Source organism: Homalodisca vitripennis, chromosome 8, assembly GCF_021130785.1.
Source record: "Homalodisca vitripennis isolate AUS2020 chromosome 8, UT_GWSS_2.1, whole genome shotgun sequence".
NCBI lineage: Eukaryota > Metazoa > Arthropoda > Insecta > Hemiptera > Cicadellidae > Homalodisca > Homalodisca vitripennis.
Window position 1 is genome coordinate 14,872,814 of NC_060214.1, and position 18,119 is coordinate 14,890,932.

At 35.4% G+C, this 18,119-nt stretch overlaps 1 protein-coding gene across 1 annotated transcript in view; it reads left to right on the forward strand.

Annotated features, from left to right (window-relative positions):
• LOC124367336 (roundabout homolog 2-like) overlaps positions 1–18,119 on the forward strand; it is a 138,584-nt gene that overhangs the window by 106,557 nt on the left and 13,908 nt on the right. Inside the window, exons 11-13 of the mRNA XM_046824076.1 lie at positions 1,332–1,557; positions 14,556–14,671; positions 16,168–16,379. Of these exons, the coding sequence (XP_046680032.1) occupies positions 1,332–1,557; positions 14,556–14,671; positions 16,168–16,379 (554 nt within the window). The remainder of the gene's footprint in view (positions 1–1,331; positions 1,558–14,555; positions 14,672–16,167; positions 16,380–18,119) is intronic.

The window sequence follows — 18,119 nt, forward strand, 5'->3', positions numbered from 1 at the left end:
ACATTGCACCTTGTACTGTACTTACTCTCCTCCTAGATCCTCACACAGCCCATCGATTCATGAGGGGCTTTTTGTACAAACATACATGACTTGAATAAGATGTAACCGCGTTTAGGATCATCAATACTTGAAGGACTATGAGTGTGTTTAATGCCCATCACAGCTTCATCCAGTTTTCTTTCAAGCATTGCCCAATTGTTTAGCTTAAGAAAAGTGTTCATTAAAAGTTTTGTAGATTTTCAAGTCTACAGTCTAAAATGGTCTACCATTGTTATTATAACAATTTCATGTCTTTCATTTAAGAATTTCGGGTCACACTGCATTAAACAATTTATAACACCATTACAATTTCAAAATATTTTGGCCTTAAATATAAGATTTATCCCCTCCACCATGGATCTTCACAGTAGTGGGAATCAACCTTCAGTCAACAGACGTCAACAAGTCCGTCCGTCAGCTGTGGGTGGCTCTTCAATACTAGGCAAAAATATTTTAAGAATTTAATTGGGTTAGCAATTATATGACAAAGTGTAAACCTGAACACTTGGACAGTAATCATATGAAAAATTATAGACAGAAAAGTAATAGATTAGCAAATATTATAATCATTGATATGCCACATTAAACTTGTGATAATTTCATGGTCAGAAATGTGCTCTATTATCGTTTTTGGTGAAAATGGCTCGCCACCATAAACAGTTACAATTATATAGGGTGTCCCGTAACTCTCTGAACTAAGTTATACCACATTATTGCTCAGGTCAAGACAGACACATTTCACCATATGAACCAGGTCTCCAACGCTTAGTTTCCCATCTGTCTGTCTGAATGTGTTCTATATACAAAATTAATATCTTAAAGAGTAACAAATTAAAATAAACCAAATTTGGCTCAAATTTTTATATATGATAACAAGGCCAGTTACTAAAAAATTGTTATTATTTTTATTTTTGAGAAAAACTGCTGGTTTTTAAGATATTCAAACTTTAAAAGTTTTAATGGCCGCCATTTTAAAAATACTGAAGATAATTACATGATATAGTTTTCAGTACCTTGTCTTGTTATCATTAACATTTGAGCCAAATTTGGTACAATTTAATTTATTAGTTTTTGAGATATTAACTTTTTTCTGAAAAACACATCCAGGCAGACAGATAAGAAACTAAGCGTCGGAGACCCATGTTCATATGATGAAATATGTCTGTCTTGACCTGAGCAATAACGTGGTACCTTTGTCCAGAGAGTTACGAGACACTCTGTATATATAAATCATAAGAACAAAAGGAATTAATCGTTTCTTAGACTTTTACCGATGACACATGATTTCGCAGATCCTGATATCGGACTTCGTCGAGGGAGTTTACATCTACTCCCGGGGACTGGACGTGAAGGCGAAGACTACCAATATCCTGACAGTCCTCCACGCGGGAGACGCTTCCGGTTTCATAGTGACGGGTCTTCTGCCGTACACACGCTACCAGTTCTTCCTCATCCCCTTCTACAAGCACATCGACGGTCGCCCCTCAAACTCAAGAACTGTACGGACTCTGGAGGATGGTAAGGATATTGGCTTTAATATTCAGTGCAATGTGGATCATTTAAAGTTCAAGAGATGTATAAAAACTCTAGTTATTCAAGATTTTAAATTATGCTGACTCTGTTGGCTGAGCGTCAGCGAAGCCTGGTCAATCGAAGGTCTGGATAATTTTAATTTCTGTCTGTATATATTAGCATTAATAGATATGAATGTGGGGTTTCTAGACCACTTTTGGGACAGACAGTAAATCAATAGAAATTCCTGTTTAAAGGACAATAAACGAATCTGTAAAATCAAACAGTAACTCACGAATGAAAGATTACCGAATCTATAGCTGTTTGCTTCTACTTTCTGAAGCTGTTTTATAAAAAAATCAAGAAATCTAAAATTTTACTGGATTTCTCTAATATCGTTCTTAATCACGTCATATGATAAAAAGTTTCTCAGAGACAACAACAACATAAGAAATAGAATTTGCAACAGCAGTTTGAAAATCCATATTGATAATTATATCGTTCTTTGAACTAGAAATATTTGTCAAACTCTTTGTTGTATCAAATAGGTAAGAAAGGAGGGTTGCTATGCTACTTTTCAGCTACCTGTAAAAAATCTACTTTTTTGCAAAATTTTGCTAGAATTCTACTAAATTTAGCAAAGTTTTACTAAAATTACTGCATTTTTGTTCAAAATGTTGAGTTAAAAAATTTCAGCTACAAAAATAGTGAAAAAAGTTAGAAAATTGTACTAATTTCGGCAAATATTAACAAATTTTAATTAAAACAAATCCAAACAAACATGCAGAAAGGTTTGTATTTGTTGGGTAAAATTAGTCCAAAATGTTAAAAAGAATAGAAAGACGTGTTTAGAATTTTAAATGTTGTCTTAATCCACTACCATACTTAGAACTTCTAAATCTGTATTTATAGAGTCTTCCTCCAGAAATATTTTGTAAATCGTTAGAATCTACATCAATTGTGCTGTTAACAACTTGTTTAATAATCTCTAATATTTTATCTTCGTCTTCTGTATCTAATGTAAAAGAATCTGATTCTGTATTGTTTAAAATATTTACAGAGCTTTTACTATTTTTAAACTGTATTTCTACGAGTTCTGGCTTATATGTTTCATCTAGAAGATTGTATAAACTTGCTCTTAAATTCTTAAAATCTGTCTCGACATTTTGTATTAATTCTAAAATTTTATTATTTCTTTCTTCTTCGATTTTATATTTTTCGCTTTGTAATAATGTTAGTGCTCTATCCATTTATTAAGAAAAAAATTTGGAACGCGGAACGTGAACGTGAACGTGAACGTGGAACGTGAACGTGAACGTGGAACGTGGAACGTGAACGTGGAACGTAACAAGAACGTAACATGAACGTAAATTTTTGTGTTTTACGTGTAATTTAACGTGATTTTACATATGTATCTACATATCTACTAGCATTTTATTTAGAATATTTGCATGTATAAGTATTTTTCACGTAGAAGGTTTATAAGCTATGCCCATTGATGTAACTCACCACCAGGCGGCGCTACAAAATATAAAAGTTTCCAAAGCGCCTGCATATTATAAACTGTAATTACGAGACAGTTACGTATATTCAATAGCCAAACTCGATTTGAAGGCGCTAAGTTTTGATGTATATTTGTCTTTAAAATACATTTCAGGTTGAACTTAAAGCTGTAAACGTGCATAAACATGCACTTTTGACAGATTTTCTTGGCAACATGGTAAACCCTACATCAGCTTTGGAAATATAATTCACTTGAACTAGAAGTGCTCATACACGAGCAAAGCTTACGAACAGCATGCGAAGTGGCGGGAAACAGGAAGTGATCTAAAAATTTGAGATGTTGCATCAAGAATCTTTTCTATTAAAACCAACTTCGAGTTTGTGTTGGTGCATGTCACTGATATGCAATTTGGCTGAGCGTAAGCGAACATTTTTAATTGGTCTTAACTGCAACCACGATGGCTACAAAAACATCGGAGGAGAAATAAATTTGTAAACAGCCTGATTAAAATAGTGAGATTTTTATATGTAACATAGTAATACATGTAGCCTAATTAAATAAGCTACAGTCTTGTCATTGTTATACACTTTCAGCGAAGCCTGTTACGCTTCACGTGGTGTGGCAAACTCTGCCACCTTGTTATACAATGGAAACAAGGTAGAAGTATGTCGCGCCACGTGTCGCATTGGCTGCACCAAGATTGCATGCAAAATTAAAAATCTATAGCTCATTTAGTTTTCGAGATATTCTGTTGACAGTTACAGACGACATACTGTTGACTTCACTGTTGTATAACACCAAAGACCAAGTTCCTCAGATATCGTTGTCAAGTGCAACGAGATAAGCTTATCTGTATTTCCTCACTGTACAAAACAATCATTCCGTGCCATATATTTATGTTGGGATTGACTAACACACGTACATAATTCTAATTGAATACATTCTTTACAATTACATGATGAAAAGCATGCTTTTTCATAAATATATTTACAATTTACTAGTCCCAATGAAGTACTGAGTGAAATTTTGGAACTTACTTCCCTTATCCTGGGATCAATTTCGGACCCCAGAGTTTAAATTGTTAAATACAGATATATAATCATTTAAAACATAAGTTGGGACAAAAATGGCGCATCATAACACATATTATTTTTAAGTTTTTTTCAAAATTTAAAGTCTACATATGACATCATGCCTTGCCACGTACGTACGCATTCAGATTTTTAACAATATAAAAGTAACTATATAATAAGTATAATGTCTTATTTTATTGTATATTTCCTTTATATACTACATAATTATTTATATTTACTTAAGAAGAGTCCAAGGTCAAACAAATAAAGATAAACAATTTTAAATTGCAATATATAATACATATGATGGTACATACATATATACACAAATTGCAATACACACACAACTGAATACAGTGTACAGAGCAATCCAGTAAGTCAAAGGGAAAAATTGCCAAAAAAACTTTTGCTCTATTACTCCACTGCACAACATGAAATTGAGGCTTTTTTTGGAGATTTTAACGAAAATTTTGCGTAAAATTATTGATTGTCAGACAAAAGGGGCTGTTGTTACCAAAATACCCACAAAACATAATTTAAAACCCAAAGTTAGGATCGCAATTCAAGAATTAAATCAGCCCTCTGCAAGACCCTTTTAAACGCCGTAAAGAAATTGATTTCAAAAAATGATCTTAAATGACTCGGTCCCAAACAGACGGAAGGAATTGGGAGAATAAATGGCTGGTAATTAAATGGAAAGAATAAGAAGCAGTATTAATAACCCTTTGTAAGCCAAGAAGCCGCTTCGATGTAAAAGAGGCGGACTGTGAAGAAAGGAACGCGGCAGATGCTGGTCCGGGCTGCTTCACAGACCGCGGGGACAAAGCCGGCAATTTGACACACGTCCAAGCTCCAAATTAAGCAGCGCACTTCAACCTTTGTACACCGGACCATTATTCGCCTCTCCGCTTTCAAAGGTGGCCAAAATTAATCATCTTTGTTTCATCTGATGGGTGCGCAAATTGATCGGCGAAAATTTCAGCCCTGGTAAAGAGTGATTAACCTTAAAGTATAACAGCCCCTTGAGAGTTCCGAGTTTCGGTTCCGTATAAACACAAAAACAAACCAAAAACTTTTGGTCACCAAACGTAATTTGTTATAAAGGACTAAGAACTTTTATTTTAATAATAAAAATATACGTTTTGTAAAATATACTTCTTACACTTCATATACTTCAGCCTCAAAGTTATTTAGAAACCACGACATTAAGTGGTTTAAAAATCCCACTTATATTTTTACGAAATCTCCCCATAGGGGATGTTTCCCTCAACTATCACTTTTCATTTTGACTAACATTAGTGAAATCTGACCCAAATTTTAAACAGTTACTAAAAACAATTTTAATGCCAATAATAGTTTCTTAGTGTTCTATTTTTGTAAACAGAAACATTTTATGGTATTACGTATTATATAGATAAAAATGTTTCTTAAATTTTCTTTAATGATACAAATTTTTTTCTAGAAAAACATTTTTAAAAGAAATATAAATTTTCACACCTAGAAACAAACTTCATAAGATACAAACTACATGTTTTCTTTTACGTATCAACCTATATTAAAAGAAATTATAGTGTTTTTGTCTGGTAAAGATGGCATTTTTACTTGACCAGTTTGTGTCACTGGCACTCTTGTCAAATTACGGTGGCGTTGCTGTGTGTTTTTAAAGAATTTTTAGAATTCTTTATGTTAACGACACTCAAGAGTTGAATGCTTTCTGTCATTTTCTACAGGGCATATTCCACATCTTCTTTTGGGTCCATTTTCTTCACAATATGAACTTCATCTTGTGACTATCTCAAAATTCATGATATCACCTTCAATAAATAAATATTAAATGGAAATCGCGACCCCAGAAGTGACTTTTGAAGTGACTAAACAAAAATCGACCACATGCACCATATAGAGTCTGTAGAGTAAAAAGAATTATACACAAAGAGCCAGCGTACTCCTGCACGTACAGAGGATAGAATATAAAACAATTTAACCTATGGAGTCAAATTAAGCGAAGTAATTTTCAAAACTCCACTATCACTTAGTACTTCATTGAAACTAGTACAATGTAAACATTTTGAGGAAAATTACGTTTTACGTGTAATTTTAAAGATTTTATTAAATCGGGATTCCTTCGTATGTTAGTCGATATATTATGACAACGGGATTGATTGTATTTTACAATTCCAGCTGCTTTTGTACAGTGAGAAAATACTAGGAAATACAGATAAGCTTATCTCATTGCAATTGATAACGCTATCTGAGGAACTTGGTCTTTGGTGTTATACAACAGTGAAGTCTGTTACTCGTGATAAACAAAGTAAGATAAATCTACTATACTTATCTATAAAGAAAGGGCCTCCCTTCTGCTCTTTAAAAATATTATCACGTCTGTTGGAATTTAAACTGCTGCAACTTTATCTGTGTTAACTATTCATAAAGCACTGGTTTTTTTAAATTTTGATTTAGTACTTTTATGCCAGTCAGCGAATGCAAAACTCATTAGTTTATTTCCTTTTTTAATTGCAATGGATACCAAGAAGAATATTTCATACTTTCATGGGGATCTTTTATGTTACTGATGATTTACTCTTGTTACATTACAAAAAACAGCCATCAATTTCTCAAAACCGCTGCTTGTCAACTAATTCAATAATCATGCTGTGTGGACTTCTGTAATGCTGTAACGTTGTTATGCTACCATTACAAGCATTCAAGCATTACGCTTCATGATCAATAGGTTTGAAATGCTTCTTGTTGACTGAAGTTGTAAACAAGAAGTATATGTTCATACTTCTTGTTTACAACTTCAGAATTATTTACTGAAATATTTTATTAAATGTCAAAAATTTCGTTACTCTCTTCTGGCGTTATTTGATTAGTAAACACACTTACAAGATGAATTTCAGTACGGAAATTAGCTTGTAAATGTAATTATTCGACAAAGGTAAAATATTCCATGACGTAAGTAAGTACAAAAGGTGAGTGGGTTGGTTGGGGTGGGTGTGCAGAGGAGGGGTGGGGGAGGTGCTAAACAAAGGTGGTGTGGAGTGTCTGGCCTGGTTGATTAGGTACTCTACTGTGGGTTACTAGCTTCTGTTGGACTGTCGAGTTTTATTCCAGACTGTTTCATTCTTGCTTCAAATTATGAGCCTTTTTTATTTTGTCGGCTTTTGTTACAGAATGACTGATTAGACGAGTTTGGAGGGGTCAACAAGATTTTCAGTAAACATAACGATTAACTTTTTAACAACCACCATTACAAAATTGTAACCTGGACCCTCAATTTTTACCTGTTTCTATGTTCTTTCTAATGCTTTTTCCCGCAAACACTTCGAATTTATTGGACCGATGTTGGAGAATATTTGTCAACGAAAAAGGGTTAATTATTGGTGGTTCAATCTCCACGTTTGGAAGGGTTGGAGTTTGAGTGTTTTTCTTTTATTTTTTTCAAATCACCATTATTCTTTTTTTTATTAAGTGATTTGAAAACTGATAAAACAGCCAGCAGCGGAAGGGGGTATGGTAAAAATGAGTATTCGATTGCATGATATATATTACTTGGCTACTAGCAAGACAATACTAGCTCAGTATTGGCTTTGTTGGAGTAGTAAAAGTTAATTAAACGAGAGTGTTTGTGTCTGCCGATTAATGATACGTTATGCGTTTAACAAGGTAGTAGTAGTATGACATGCAAAATTTTGTCAATAGTTCACGTCATTCTCAAAATGTCCTGTGGACAGAGAGACCATTAAACAGAAAAGAATTATTACAGCCCCCAGGTAGACAAAATATAAATTCTGTTATCTTACTTATAAATAGACTTTATGACGCTGTTTCAAATCCTATTGATGGACATGCACCTTTCTAAGTCATTCTTGTCTAAGTCTACAAATGAAATCGCTTGAGATAATAATACTAATATTCTCTATTGCGTCAAACAATATTGCAATATGGCATGGTATGCTTCAACATAACTGATAAAATAAAAAACTACTTCAGATAAATTATGTGTGTCAAGGTAAAATGCAATGCAATATAATTCTAGTGTGTATTAGAAACGGGGGTTTCGTACCTACTGATAATTTCAAATATTTTCATCCCAGCGGCCTAACATGAACTCATCAGTCGAGTAAAACGCCTTTGACACGAACAAGTGCTTTAGTCGAGTTATGAATTTGTTGTTTCACTGAGTTTTTGATGCCCTCAGGGAGTCTATAGATTAGTCCGACTCCAACTTGTGACGGCTAGAGTTCGAAAGCTGCCGTTCTGTGCTGTTCGACTCGAAAGTTGTCCCCGCCTCTAGTTCCGTATTAGTGCACATCCCTGCCCCGTACCAACTCGCATTTAAGTCGGTAGTACAGGGTGACCTCGATAAATAGAGGCAGGGGAAGGTCAGCAATCCAAGCTCCCTAAAGGCATGTTTGAACCACTATTTGGGGTTCAATTTTGAAAGAAGTCTGACGGCCTTTTTGAGATCTGAAAACTCTTTTAAATCTGTATTTGGAACAGCTTCCCCACAATCTTAAGTTGCATGTCAACTGTGGATGTACTAGACCAAAATAGGCTGTTTTTAATACATCTAACTAACCAAATTGTGCAAGATTGCGTAGAACATCAATTCCCAAGGCAACCTTAGAGCAAACATATTCAATGTGATCGTCTCATAGCAGCTCCTGAACAAGGTACATTCTAAGGAACTTAATGGATTCTGCTTCTTTTAGAAGGGCGTCATCCACCATCACCGCGGGTCGAACTTTTTGCTCTGGTTGTTACTGAAGGCAAAAGTTCGTGACGTTTGATTTTGAACTGTTAGTGTTCAAATTGAGTAGACAAATGTTCGATGCATGAATTCAATTCAACGAATGACTTCACTTCAAGTTCACGTTTTGATTTTAATCTGTTGCAGAGAATCGTATCGTCAGCATATTGAATAATTTTTCCATTATTTATAGCTTAATTCAATCTTTTGACGTAAATTTAGAAAAGATTGGCCCTAATGTTGATCCTTGTGGGACACCGTAAGTTATTTTGAGTTTACCTGACAAGGCATTCGCAATCTCCACGCTCTGCTCTCTCTATCTTTCAAATAAGACGAAATCTAATCGTGTGGCAGACCCAGAGTACCACTTGTCCACAAATGGTGTAATAGTGTCGCAATATACACAATAAAAGATTTAGAGAGGCTGAGGAATAAGCTTAGCACCTCCTCTCGACAACATTGTGAATGAGATTCGTTACGGTATCGATTGTCGATTTGTTTTTTTTTCTGAACCCGAACTATTCGGGACAGAGAACTTTGTAACGATAAGACATTGTTAAAACTGTTTGAAAAAAACGTTTTCAAAAATTTCACTAAAAACAGAGAGGATGGAAATTGGGCGATAGTTGCTTGGAGTGCAAGGTTCGTCTTGCGGATAGTTAGGCTACGGCAAGGTTCAGCCAAATTCCGATATGCACATCAATCAAACACGAAGTTGTCTAAATAGGAATATTTTACGTCATTCAATTCATTCTTGAGACGTCTAGGGGAAAACACAGGCAGACAGAAGAGGAATTTCGCCAGAACACTTAGTGACAGCCAAGCAAAATATAACAAAACTTCAAGTGTTAGTACAATTTATTTTCGTGATATCACTCTTAGTTATAGGCTTTGCTAACAGTCAATAACCGTACTCATATTTGAACTTTACTAAGTAAATAATAGGCTGTTTGTCATAGAACAAATGTTTTCCCAAGTGTTGTCATCCATGTTTTTGGATCAACAAAGTCATCGCTCGGTTCTTCGAATATTTGATTTCATTTTTAATAACTCAGAACTCACCTTATGAAAGTGGCTGCGATGTGAGTTCCACTTGAATCCTGTCTAACCACGGAAACAATATTGGTACAAAATAAAGGTTAATTAACAATAATATAATATACAATAATAATTCAGCATTAAATGGAAAAGATTTGAATTTACTCATGAGAACAGAGTGTGCTTGTTACTTCTGAATTTCTTGCGTCTTGAGTATTTTCCGATAATTTGTTACAGTCTGGATCAGATAGCGCTATACCAACTAGATTTCCCGTAATGACGGCTACGTAAACTTCGTTTTTGATAAAAGGTTTTTTCGCTAATGCCCACAGTCGCCTAATTAAGTGTTTGCAATTTAAGAACTGGTAAAGTGCAACTTAGATAACGGAAACTGTCTGGTTTATTAAACCAAAAACAGTTATTTTATTTTAGAAAAATATTTTTAAATTTTTACCTAAACTCAAAGATTAAGAGGTTTGAAATGAAAGGAAATATATTTTTCAGTATAAAAAAGTCAATTAACGTAGTGTTATTAATTAATTACTTTTTTGCACGTAAGGAACTTATTTGTTGTTGTGAAAATCATGTTCTAAAAGGCGCGCACACAGGAATAGGATATATTTTTTAGAGGACAGATATAGGAATATAGGACAAATTTTTTAGAGATTTCATAATACTGCACATTGTACAGAGCTTCATTGGGAATCTTTCCGGGAACTTGTTAAACATCTTGATCTTCACCAATCACTATCCCTAGTTTACATAATAAAAATGTATGATTTTGCATCATCGTATGAAGCTCTTCTTTTTAGTATTTTTTGTAGAATACCACATGGAAAATGTTTAAAATATTACTACGTCATATTTTTCGTGACAATTGTTCCAAAAAACTAATATGCTGACTTTAATAATTAATTACATTAATCAATTTTTATTTAATTGGTCATCAAATTTTTAAGAATACAAAACACATACCCAAAACAGATTACTACAAATTCTAGTTTCAAATGAAACCAAAATGTACTACTACGTAGTTCATTGGCATATATTTCTTTAGCTATCAACTCATAATAATTGTTCACACCTCGCATTGACTTGGCCCGTGCAAGTACCATCCTGAGTTCGAATCTTCGATTGGGCGCACCATTTTAAAACGATAACAGACAAAAGCTGCGTCTGAAGTAATGTTATAAATCTGTCCAGTAGGATTCTTTTCTGGCTGGTTTATCCTTTCCAGTTGCACCCACACTGGCAATCATATCAATGCCCTGGAACGGCTCATCACCAATATCAAATTTAGAGAAATTGGGGTTCAATGGTAGATCGATAGGTCCGGTCTACTGCGGGAGACGACGGTTTGGACTCATGGACATCCATAGAGTTGCCCAAATCTAAGAGGCACACACGACCCTCCAATACTTCCAATCTCATCAGGAAGAGCATTCTAAAGGCGACAAGCCTGAACAGTAAAATAGATACTAAAAGTTGTTGATCTATGAATTGGGATTGATATTAACAAGATCCCCTTCTTGTAGATCGTTCACTAATTTTTGAGATTTAATTGAAATGGTATAATAGATAAATAGGAGTTTCATAATTATAATTATACTCAGTTTCATTACAAGTTCATTCTTGAAGTTTTCTTTGTGAAAATGGTAACCATTGAGGAACTTAAAACTAACGCTCAGCCAAATCCAACGGAGTGACATGCACTGTCATCGAAATCTGGGTTGCCTCTATAGAAATATCGTGTGCACAGAGAAATAGCCAGATGGACAGACAGACGGAGTTACAAAATCAAGTGATAGGCTTCGCTGACGCTCAGCCAGTAGGTTTTGGTAGTCTTTTTACCAAGCGTACATTTTTCTTCAGTCTATATTAGTAGACCAACTAGTTCAAAGGGGAACATAAACCTATATGTCTATTATGTTTTTATATTATTTAAGTAAAAAAGTAATAAATACCATGTACATCTTAAATACCTCGAAGAAAGGCAATTTTAGAGCATATAAAACCCGAAACAATAGAGGATATTTGGGTCATGACCTTTCGGCGTCTCTGGTAGCAAAATCCAAGGTGGCAATTACGTCCAGCCCGAGCACACAGCAGGCGCTAATAACGCTCTCCAGGGTAGCAATTTTACTTATTTACTCTGATTAAATCCAGAGTTCTCGGACAAGAGGATAAAAACAAAAAACCAAACAAAAGGAAAGTGGGAAAAAGGTGTCGAGTGGGAGAAACAAAAGGGTTTAAAGCGACGCTGTGCTTAATTTGTGAGTGACAAACAACAAGGCTTTGTCTGCGGTCTGGAGGCATTCTGCGGCCCAATTACTTTCTCCGGGAACCTTGCTGTTAAATATTCAAACATCTAGATTCTCCAACACTGTAAGTAATGTGTGTTTTTGGCCATAGTGTGGTACATGTCCATGCCGAATTGCTACAACACAACCTCGAGCGTTTCAGAGTTATGACGTTTTCAAGGTAAAACTCATACGTACGGAAAAGATAGGAGAGATCCAGGTTCGTATTGCAGGGGATACTTTTTAAAGCGGATCAAATGATGGCATTTTAAATTAATTGTGCTTCTTTTTCACCTCCCAGGGTATCGAATCCGGGACCTCTCGGTTAGAAAACCACACCCTTACCCTTACGCAACGGTGAATTTATTTTCCTTAGCCCAAGAATTTGTATCAATCTTCCTGGGGCAAGACAAAAACATATTACGCTACACCACACTCGGTATATAATCCCTTCAGCTTCAGAAGGCTATTAAAGACTTCATAGATAAAATGTATCGTAGTTTCTGCAAATTTGTTAGGAACGCAATGTGAACTGTTTTGTTTTATGCCTTTTACATCTATGTATTTACAATGTTTTTATAACCAAATACTTAACGACATTTAGGTAAGCAATAGAAAATACTTTAAATGCAAGAACACTGCCATATGTCGCAAGATAGAATAACTCCTATAATACCTCTCCAGTGCCATCTGTTTAGTGGTGAGGACCATCAAGACAGGCTCTTCTGAAAACTGTGCAGTTGTCCAGATGTCTGTGCGGTAACTCTTGACAGAAAACTTCTAGAGACTTGGAACTTGTTACAGAGGAAGTCCAAAGGACAACAAAGTTGCGAGTAACTCTGTAAAGAAATGCTGTGAAGACGTTACGTTCTGTCGAGTCCTTCGATAACCCCGTGGTATCGGTCGGTTACATACTATAGCATGTTATGTCCTATAGTTATAAGTACTAGAATAATATTCTTTATGGTAGTAAAACGCTAGACATAACCAAAATCTTGCAAAATATGTGAGGTGGTTTCTTCTCTTATGTAAATATCATCATATACCCGCGTCTTTGTCCGCAATATTCTATGCAACATTCCGTGTAGCTGATTGACAATCTCCCACGATTTCAGGAACACTTGAACTATTTTAGATCAGTCTAGAGGAACTCCAAAGTTGAAGCTCATAGTGAAAGTTTTTTTTAGTGAAAGCACTTGTGATATAATACGATTGGGCCCTATAATATTTTAAAAATGGAATAGTCATATGTCATGCCTCAGGTACCCATTTAACAGTGTTTATGACTTAAATGATCAGAGGTCAAACAAAATTGTGAGTAATTCTTATTTCAGGATTGCACTTTTAATTCAAATTTATTATATTTCCTACACATAATTGGAATTTGCAATTTTGCCGCGAGGAACCCAAAAAATATATATATTTATAGGCCCTATAGGGTATACATAATTTTGTAATGAAGGTGGATTGAAAACAACAGTTTTCTAAATTGTATAGAAATATATAGTTACTTAAAATTAAAAACAAAAGTCAACATCAATAATAATACTTTACTTTATAACAGTTGTCACCAATGTGTAAAGACGATACATGATGTAGTAAAGTACATGTTCTTGCTTCTCAATCTATGTATGCAGCAATATCATACCATTTCCTCGGTCCAGTGTAGGTATTATTTCAGTATTTACATACTTAATCAATATCGTTTACTTCATCAGTGAGAAACGGATGCGATGACCCCTCATCGATTTTCTGTTATAAAAATTGGGTTTCGTGCATTGGAGCGAACAGTTTGTTGAACCATGCTAATGCCCAGTCTCTCCGTTTTTTGTTCCTTCAGCTACTCTAAATATGCCGTCCCACAATGTCCAAGAAAACCAAATTTAATGCCTGACATGTACTCATTTACAATTTTGCCTTGTTGCCACGATATTAAAAAAAAGTGATGTTACTTTCGTCACTATAAATGTAAAAAAAAATTTAAAAAGTGGTTAAATTAATAAAACATGCTCTTGCTGTCCTGATACAATGTTAATATAGAAAAGCTTATTACATTTAACAGGCTCTTTCAATTAATACTTCGCAACTTTATTTCCAGACCATGATGGGATTTTGTATCTGCTTTAGAGACCAGTGGGGCATAGGCCGGAAGGATTTTCTAAATAATAATAGGCCTATATTAATCCCATGATCCCTAAGAATGTCCGTGTAAAATTTCAGTACAATCGGTTGAACAGTTTATGCGTGAAAGCAGTACAAAGATGCAAAGGCACTTTCGCATTTATAATATTATTAGGATATTGACTCCATAACTTCTTACTCTGCTGTTTGTCCAGTACCCACTGCACCGCCCACCCAGATGGAAGCCCAGTTGCTGAACGGCAGTGCGGTTCTTCTGACGTGGAAGCCACCGCCCCAACACACACATCGCGGCGTCATCCGCTATTACCAGGTAACCAAGATCTTCCTCTGTTTGACATGCAGTTAAAAATGAAGAAGCTAGTGCAGCCTGCACCAAAATAGTATGATGGTGGCTGGTACGTCTCAATCCCCCCTCTATACCCCACGCTCAACACCATTGCCAGTTTTACGTGTATGAAAAATGACCGATCATTACATTAATTCTTTACTCATTACTTCTACATTTCATTTATTTCTTAAGACCTTTAAAGAAGACCGCTAACACACTAAAAGGTTTTACATTAACTATTTTTATTGACGAACCCTTATTAAAGATCGGAACTATTACGCTGGTCTTTACATTATCAGGAACATCCCATAAAGGAAACTTAAATTGATGGTACGTAACAAAAAGGTGATATTATTTCTGCAATGCACCGTAATGATAACATTGATACTATACGATTTCTGTATTAAGATATTTTTAATAATATTGAGTACTTCTGAGTTTGTATTAGAAAATACGAAAAATAATGTTATTCGGATATTTAAATTGGGCGTAACCGAAGTTAGTGATACTATTATTCTAATCTGTGTGTACCGAGATAAGACATTTATTTATCTTCTCTGGGAGATTGCGTTATCACTTAGCCATTATTTAGGTCACTCTGATTTCAGATAACATTCCAGTTTTTCCGTTTATAGTTTACCACTGGAACACGTTATAATGGTGATATTTTAAAACTGCATTTGCATTGTAAGAAATGTTTAATTCTTTAATTTTATAAACAGTAATCATCTACACATCTGAATTTAGGATAGTGAAAGCTACAAATTAGGTTAGTACTAGGAAGATTTCGTAACGCCATGAATGACATCCAGGACTCTTCTGTCTCAGTTAGTTAATCTTCTTCAAAATTTTATTGAACATTAATTAAAATTAACGTGGGCTATTTATTAACAAAACGTTTAAAGCAGCCTTTTTTTTGTGAACCTCCATATTTAATTTCTGCCATATCCTAGTTCTTGTCCGATGAATATAACTAAAATTATTGAAACTTATTCTTACCACAATATTCTCTTCCCCACAATTTCAAGAAACACCTTCTCCTCCCCACAAATCAGTCACTAATGGAATGAGCTGATTGTCTAAAAAAGACTGGTTTTTTATTCATTCTATCGTAGCTTAAGTTTAATTTTCAGAAGTCCGTTATACTACTACTCCTTTATCTTCCAAGTTATCTACAATGTATCCTTTTTATCGATTACATCTTAATCAAGCCAACCTCTTCATGTCTTTAGATGTGACTTTTATTCATTACTCTCATGTTCCTTTAAATCTCCTTCCGCCTCCTCCCTTCAGGACACTATCTTTTATAATCAGCATGCCATGCAAACCATTGCTACTTCCTTGCTGATCAAACAGTGGTTCTTTTTCCAGTTCCATTATTATTTTAATGACAACTCTTTTTCGGATTTGTATTTTCATAGCCAGTTCCAAGTGATGCACTGTTATCAGCAGTGTTTGTAAAGACCCAACTGTGACAGGTGGTGGTACGCGGTGGCCCTGCGCTGAACGGCTCTCTGCTGACGAACGTGACTGTGAATGCTGCATCCCCCTCGCTGCTGCTGACCAATCTGACGGCCGGGCTGATGTACCTGGTACAGGCTGCAGCAGTGACTAGGGTCGGACCAGGGCCGTACAGCAGTCCCGCATCACTACGCTTGGACCCGTACAGTCGACTCCTCAACAACTATCGGTTAGTCAGATTCACCCACCGTATGGAACCCAGTGCCGTACATAGAAAATTATTGAGGGGGGTGCTAATACACTGGGTGGCTCAAGAAGTATAAAATGCACTAAAAAATAATGAAATGTGTTCTAGCTTAACCCTTAACTGCCTTGATGAAGTTCACTTACGTAACTGCCTTGCAGCTGGGGTCAATAGTGACCCCAAATTGTTTTGGTTATAAATAATCACACACATGTCATAAAGTTAAAGAAACGATTTATTACCATTGCAACCAACTAGTTTAATAGCCAATTGTACATTATTAAGGCATTATAAAATTAAAAATTTTGTTTTACCTATTTTATTTATGACATTGAAATTTTCAGATTTTTCTGTTCATATAATATTTAAACATTTTGTGTAAGTAGTAAAGTTTTTAATTTTACTGAAAGTCTCTTGTTTTTATCTTCCTCTAGAATGGTCTCAATCACCTGTAAAAACAAAACTTTGCTATAAAAAACTATTTGGTGAAAATTTTTACCTCCAAAATTACCTAATATTGATTTAGTGAAAAAATTAACTAAAGAATCTAACCTACCCTTTTAAGTCCTTGCAGCCATCGCATACAATTATCTGGCTACTGTGCTGCTTACATACCCCTTTTAGACAGTTGCTGATTGTGTGGGATGCTTTTGATCCTTAGATCTTGGGCACAGGTAGCAGCGATGACGTTTTAGATGCACGCCGTTCTGCAACTTCAGTTTCTCTTGACAGTGTTGTTACACCTCCTGGCATCACCTTTCTCATGGTGGCTCTTAGTTCTCTGGGAAGATGAATTTCCTGAGAAACGTGCTCACTAAATGCGGGTTTATTAGGTCTCTTCCTAGCGAGAGTAAAAACAGCCGACGCTGTGAAATCGAGTCATATCCAGAAGATTGAAGGAGAAATCTAGCATTGACACCCAGCAATATCCATAACTGCGTACCATACGGCAACAGGCCATCTCTGAGTGCGGCGACTTACTGAGAACTGGGCACACTTTTGATCCAGCGAATCAACTCCTACATTGGTTGTATTATAGAAGTCGATTACCTCAGGGAGTTTGTCATCACGATTTGTCAAGATAGATTTCTCATGGTGCATTGTGGAAATCATGACTACGGATCTGTTGTACTTTGGTGTATAAGAAACTAAAGTTTTGTTAGAGTTGAAAGCAAACTGAGAAGAAAAAAAACTGCCTTGTTCTTATTGGGTGGAAATGATTCCGGATTTTTAGTGTTTCCAACATAGGTGATATCACCTGTGTGCATCACGATTTGATTGAACTATCGGCTCTACTAAAGATAGAACAGTCTGTGTAGGTTTCAAAAGCTTTTTTGGATTGGGCACTGTCATTGCACAATAAACATGACCGTTGACAAAATAAGATGTTCTAGCATCGGCTAAAATGAATATTTTTATACCGTACTTTGCCGGTTTGCTCTTCATATAAACTTTGTGACGGAAGCTGCCTCTGAATGCAACTAGCATTTCATCCACCGTAGCATATTGTCCACAGCAATAGTTTGATTTTGAGTTCGAAAACGAACATGTTAAAGACATCTGATACAGCCGCTAGTGGATCACTTGCCTTCCTGGCATCTCTGGTTGATGCATCATCAAACCTCAAAGCATATAAGCAAAAAATAAAAAATCTATTTTTGGACATGGTTGATCTTAAAAATATCTCTACCTGTACCATCAGTGGCAAAGAGCGCCGATACATCT